This window comes from Lycium barbarum, chromosome 10 (assembly GCF_019175385.1).
Source record: "Lycium barbarum isolate Lr01 chromosome 10, ASM1917538v2, whole genome shotgun sequence".
Taxonomy (NCBI): domain Eukaryota; kingdom Viridiplantae; phylum Streptophyta; class Magnoliopsida; order Solanales; family Solanaceae; genus Lycium; species Lycium barbarum.
The window spans coordinates 30,860,299-30,866,695 of record NC_083346.1 but is presented as its reverse complement, the minus strand read 5'-3'; the positions used below and the strand labels follow the sequence as shown (position 1 = coordinate 30,866,695).

The window sequence follows — 6,397 nt, the reverse complement described above, 5'->3', positions numbered from 1 at the left end:
CCCGACTGAATCTGTTTCTCGACTTCTTCTTTGATTCTGATGCTGACATCAGGCTTAGGCTGTCTGATTTTTTGTTTTACTGGGGAGAATCCCTCTAGGATTGGCAACTTATGAGAGACAATGTCTGTACTCAAACCCGACATATCGCCGTATGACCCAGCAAAAACATCTTCATACTCTTTCAGCAGACTTCGATACCTTTCTTTCTCTTGTTCTATCAAACGTACACTTATTCTGGTTTCTCGAACCATTTCCTCGTTTCCTAGATTAACTGCCTCCGTTTCCTATAGGTTTGGTGTTGGTCTATTTTCATATTCCTCATCGACGTCTATCGACCCTTCTGATTCAGCTATCTCCTCTTCTTGATCTTTGCTTTGTTCGTCATCGTTCTTAATTGTTTCGTAACAGCTCATGACATTATTTGTGGCCTCTGTGTTGTTACTGTAAAGCAAAGCAACACAATTATCAATCATGCAAAAGCAATCTCAATTATGTATTTATATATGTATATAGATATATCTATATAGCTAAAGTAAAACAATTTTTTCTTATTGCAAACTTTGAGGCGTTTTCATTGAAATTTAAAAAGAGTGATACAAACTATGGTCCCAACTCGAAATGGAACATCGAACCATTTCCATTATTAAACAACATATAATAAGGAAATGTAAAAGCATGAAAGGGCGAAAAGTCGGGCCTCAAAGCTGACTTTCACCGTTTTTCTGAAAGTGAGCATTCTTTCTACCGCAAGGTGAACAACGGGGTAGAAGTCCATCCACTTGACATTTCTCCTAGCTCAGCATGACGAATCTCCAGTGCTTCAAATCATTCTTCAATGATGGCTGAGCACTCCTACTCTTCCCAAAACAATGTCCTTAACCCCTCTTTTGGATCTTCGCCGTTGTGACTAAATGGGCATGCTGTGAAGGACTGGTATAGACGAGGAAATGGCTTTCTCATTTTAATAGGATCTCTTGGTCCATGTTCTGGTTCTTCTTCTTCTGCCTCACATGGCTCGTATCCAACCCCAAATCGATATTTCCTATTTTTGATATTCGCTGGTTCTTTAATTCCTTGTAAGTTCTTTCCCAGACCTTTCCCGGGCTCGAACCCGTTTCTTATCATAGTCGTGGCAACCATTTTGTAAACCGGTGGCATAGAGATATCCTCATCATCCCCATTCGACGGTATGAAAGTCAGCACCAACTGGTGATTTCTCTATGATCGGTACGGGATTGTTCGGATAGTTATGAACACTTCCTTCACCGTGAATCACGACTTCTTGATCATCCCATATGAACTTGAGAGACTGATGTAACGAAGATGCCACGACTCTTGCGGCGTGCAACCAAGGTCGTCCCAACAATAAGTTATAGCTTGTTTTGATATCCATGATAATGAACTCCGCGACGAACTCTGCGGGACCCATTTGTATATGCAGATGTATTTCCTCAATTAGGTCACTGGTTGCACCATCATATGCTTTTATATTTGGTCAACTCCGGCGGATTTTGCCAACATCATATCCAAGCTGTTTCAAGGTCATCACAGGGCATACATTCAACCCGGCCCCTCCATCAATCAGCACTTGAGGGATAATCTTATCGCGGCATCTGACAATTATGTGTAAGGCCTTGTTGTGGTTCTTACCCTCTCTTGGCAATTCGTCGTCAGAAATTATAGCCTATGCGCTCGTACAACATACCCTACAATCTCGGCCAATGTTTCACTTGTAGTGTCGGCGGGTACTTGGACATCATCCAAAGCTTTCATTAAGTCTAAGAGATGTTGAGACGAGCTGAGTAATAATGACATTACTGATATCCTGGCAGGAGTTTTATGCAAGTGCTCAGCAATCTAATAATCATTGACTGGCATTTGCCTCAAAAAGTTTTCAGCTTCACCTTCAGTGATTGGTCTTTTCTGAGTATTTCGCGACATGGCGCTTCGAGTACGGGCTCTTCTTGAGCGTAACACCTTCCAGACCTGGTCATACCCTGAACCACATCGGCTACCTCTTTTTCTTTGACCATCATTAGGTGCGGTGATTTGATCACGAAAGGTGCATTTTTAACTTACCCCGATGTTTTGAGTACGAATGGCTCGTTCTGAATTTCAGTGACTATTAAGGGATATTTGAGCACGAATGGCTCTTTCTTGGCTATAGCAGATGACTGGGACATCTCAGTTTTCCTTGTCAAGGGGCCTAACACTTCTTTTCGCTCTTGTAAGGACAATGAGACAATGGTGCTTTCCAACCCTTCAATATCTTAACAAAATAATCGCAGGTCTCTCTTCCCATTCGTCACCTCTTTCTATCTTGTGAATTTGATTTCTTCCATTCTTCGGGAGAGGATTTATGTCTACATTTGGAGGTGTTGGCTCCAGGATAAGCTCATGATTGTCAATCATATCTTACAACTTGTATCTCAAGTTTATGTAATATTCGGTAGTATGGCCAACTTGGTTAGAATGATAGGCGCTAGTAAAATTTGTCCTGTACCATCGATCCTTTGGGTTAGCAGGTTTTGGTGGGACAACATTCATTCGACCGGCGTCTCTTAATTTGGCGAACAAACTAGCCCTTGATTCCGGTAAAGGAGTGAATACTCTCATAGGTTTCTTTTGGGGTGCCTCATAATTTGCTGGTGGAGACTGGTTTTGGAAAGTCCGATTTCGTGGAGCTTTGTTATTGGGTGTTGGCATTTGATAATTTGGCCGTGGAGCTTGGTTGCTAGGTGCAGGTATTTCGTAAATTGGTTGTGGAGTTTGGTAGCCAGGTTGTTCATAGCATACAGACATTGGGCTATATTGAGGTGAAGTGGTTATATAGCTGGTTAGTGGAGGCGATTCGTAGTTGTCTTGATTTTTGTGGGTTATCTCTTTTCCTCGGCTTTTTAGGCTAGTAGCTCTAGAAACATAAGCTACATCTTCTTTCTTTTTTTTGCTACTCGTGGCGCCAAACGCACCTGCTCTATTTAATACATTGACAATCCTGTTGGTCTTGAGGCCATCTTCGATGTCTTTCCAATGGCGAGTAAATCTACAAAGGAGATTCCTTTCATAGTTATCATTTTGTCAGAATAATCAGCTTCTTGGTACCGTATAAATGCAGCTACATGCTCAGGTTCAGTCATAGGTGGTATCACACGCGTCGCCTCGTCTCTCCAACGACTGGCATATTCTCTATAGGTTTCGGTCAATTTCCGACAGATTTTTTCCAATGAGAAGCGATCAAGGACATTTTCCACATTGGAGCGGAATCTCTCCATGAATGAACTTGTCATCTCCTCCCATGTCTTCCATCGACTGATGTCTTGTGAGATGAACCACTCCATAGCTGTTCCTGAAAGACTTCGACTGAATAATCTCATGAGCAAAGCTTCATTTCCACCACTCCTGACCAATTGGTCGCAATAAGCTCTCAAGTAGGCCCTGGGATCACCCAACCCATTGAAATGGTCAAATTTGGGAATTTTGAAACCTTCTGGTAAACCCAAGTCTAGATGTATGCACAAATTCGAGTATCTCAACCCCTCTTTCTTCTTAGAGCCCTGCTTTAGTTCAGCGATTTTGTTCCCCATCTCTTTCTTAATTTTGTCTATTCTAGCCTCAAAGAACATTTTCACGTTCTCCAGTTCTGGTGAGGAGTCAATATGGGTGATATGGTCTTGAAAAGTAACATTTGGTTGCACGGGGCAGGTTGTAGGAGTTCCCGTTGCCCGAGGAGTTTGATAAGCGTTTGGGTTATGAGATGCTATAGCATGAGCAGGTATTTGGAAAGCTAGTGTTTGGTGGAAGGAATTCCCCATATAGGTGGTGTTTCGACGTAGTGAGTTTGAAAAGTAGCCCAGTCTGAGTTTGTGGGACATGGTCAGGGATTGGTAAGTCCAAATTTGGGAAAATAGGTGCAGGCCTTCCAGCCTCAGTATTAGTAGCATTTTCTTTTTCAGCCCTCAGGAGGGTTGCTTCTTCTCTAGCTTCAGCTAATTGCCTTATTAGCAGGTTAACAGCCTCTTCCAAAGGCATTCCAGCTATGTCAATTATTGGGGTACCCTCGACTAAGGCAGTTCTGTTCTGGTTGTTGTTTGGTGGCAGAGTCTCAGGCATGTTTTCTTCTTGTGGAGGGTTTAAGCACCCTGCAACAGCTTTTGATCGAGTAACTGGTGCCAGTGAATCAACCCCTGTCTATAATAAAAAATAACTCAAAGGCTCCCAAGTTAGTGTTAGTTTAGGCACAAAATACAAAATATCACATTGTTCGCAGTTTATAGCACATAGATTCGTACATCTTATTTCAACTCTTGATTGATTTATATTCCGTGGGTATTTTGGTCGTTTTGTGTTTTTAGGGACATTGAATTTTCGGTAAGTGGTCTTCATGGTTGATTTTCTCCTACCCATCCTGTATTAAGGGGGATTTTTAATATTTTTGATAAAAGGACCGAGTCTTAAATAGACTGCGTACATATCCTACCAAAGGGAAATCAGGTCCGTCCGTAGTTCAGGAATACACATAAAAGGCTTTTCCCTATGCTACCCGAAACTTAGTTTTCTACCCTGACCAGGCCTTATGTAGGCATCACATGTATCCCCAACGAGATATCAGGTCGGCGTGGTTCCGTTTACATAAAAAGGAAAGAGATATTCCTCTTAATTGAAAGCAGCAAAGGGATACTTAGATTTTTCTACCCAACCAATGCTAGGCAACTTTTCATTGTCTTCTCATCTTCATCTTCTATCCTTGTCTTCCTGCGACAATGCAAACGTGGCCCTCATTCACGAGGCGTTCTAATTTCAGCATGAAATCCACACATTCTTCAATGTCGTGGCCAGGGCGACCATAGAGAAATACGCAAACCCTTTCTCTTAGAGGTCCTTGGATATTATGATAGGTTTGCAACACTGCTCTTATCTTCTTCACACTACACAGTAGGGAGTGAATCCTAGAATATGACTCCTCGAATTTGGAGAAGTCACTTCTCCAGAACCTAACCCTCGATATCTTTTCTGAATTATTTCTCCCTTGGTCATGGGTCAGGAAAGAATGGGGCCCCCATAGTTGGCTAATTCTCCCTTGGTCAATCCATTGGACCAACTTCCTTTCCAGCGCTCCACACTCATTGGCTATATGCCCCGACTGATTTCAGTGGTAGAGGCATTTCTTGTGGATCATAGAAGGAGCACACGGTGGCAACAGATTTGGGCTTTGCCTGTACACTCTGAAACTCCCCAAAGTCTCTAAGAGTTCTCGTTTGGACATTTCTACTGGTGCACCGCAATTGTGTGATCTTGTGCCCTTGAGAACAATTGTGCATGAAACCGGAGGTTCCTTGAGTTGAGATTCGCGCAGGTCCCCATAAACTTCCTGCTTCAAATTGAGGATAAGCAAATCATCGTCTCCATAGGGTGTGAGGTCAAGCCCTTTTTGTTGACTGAGTGGGACATAACTTCCAAGTGATGCTTCCGGCACTTTTTCCTGTGTTACCCGATTGGCAGGGTGTTGCTTAGTTAAATCTTCAACATAGGCTTAGAGAGTCTCAGCTTCCTTCATCTTTTCATTGGCTGCCCTAGATGTCTGAACAGCTTCTTTCATTCTAGCAGTCGCTAGGGCTAGGCTATCATCTCATTGTCTATTTTTCTTGCTTGTCGCTTCCATATCCTCGTCGTCACTGACTAAATTGACGTATAGGGAAGTTGCACTCATACTGTCTGGAGTCTCCATTTCCTATTAGCAAATCAACCTTTTAAAGTGGAGCTAAATTCATTTAATGGGTCGTTTTCTTGGTCTTTCTTTTGGGTAGTGTCCGGAATGCGGACTAATCAAGAGTTTAATAATATATATATGATTTTCACGCAAAGAAGTTATATCAGAAAAGCATTTAGACAATATATAATTCGTTTTCCTATACCTCGTTGCTCCGAGGCTACTAGCGTATGAAGCAAAATTGTGTCATATGTAAAAAAACTTTATTGTTTCCCAAAAATAAAAATCCCAAGGCTTTTTATTAATAATATCTTCCCAAGTGGGATTACAAGGCTTTTAAAATAAATAAAAATGCAATAATCAGAAGAAGTCCACTTCTCGGATCGAAATCTGCTCTCTATCAGTCTGTGCCTTCTTACTCAGAAGGCGGTCTGAATGGCTACGTGGGCTGGCATCAATGTTTTCCCGACCCATTGGCCCCTCTGAACATCTGTCAATGACGTCCCTATATCTATAGCTCCTCTAATAAAGGTTTCGAGCCACTCAAAACTCGTCAATGAGTCATCCGCCTCGCTTGTCAAACTCTCTATCACATTTTGGTCTTATTCTGTCTTTGCCTGATAGTTTGCTGCCCTTTCTTCTGCTAGTCATTTCATCCTTCTAGCCTCAATCTCATTCACGGCTTCTCTA

The 6,397-nt window shown here is 42.2% G+C and overlaps 1 protein-coding gene across 1 annotated transcript; it reads right to left on the bottom strand.

Moving 5' to 3' along the window:
• Positions 1-284: 284 nt before the first annotated feature.
• Positions 285-3,584, bottom strand: LOC132612900 (uncharacterized). Its single transcript, XM_060326974.1, has 2 exons — positions 3,103-3,584; positions 285-441 (listed from the first exon to the last, which is right to left on the bottom strand). Exons 1-2 carry the CDS (start codon positions 3,582-3,584, stop codon positions 285-287), a joined length of 639 nt encoding a protein of 212 aa, XP_060182957.1.
• Positions 3,585-6,397: the final 2,813 nt, after the last annotated feature.

Coding starts and splice junctions, on each gene's coding strand:
- LOC132612900 (XM_060326974.1), bottom strand. CDS start 3,584: ATGGGGAACAAAATCGCTGAACTAAAGCAGGGCTCTAAGAAGAAAGAG. Junction 442..3,102: donor CATGTAGCTGCATTTATACG/GTACCAAGAAGC, acceptor TTTGCTTTACAG/TAACAACACAGAGGCCACAA.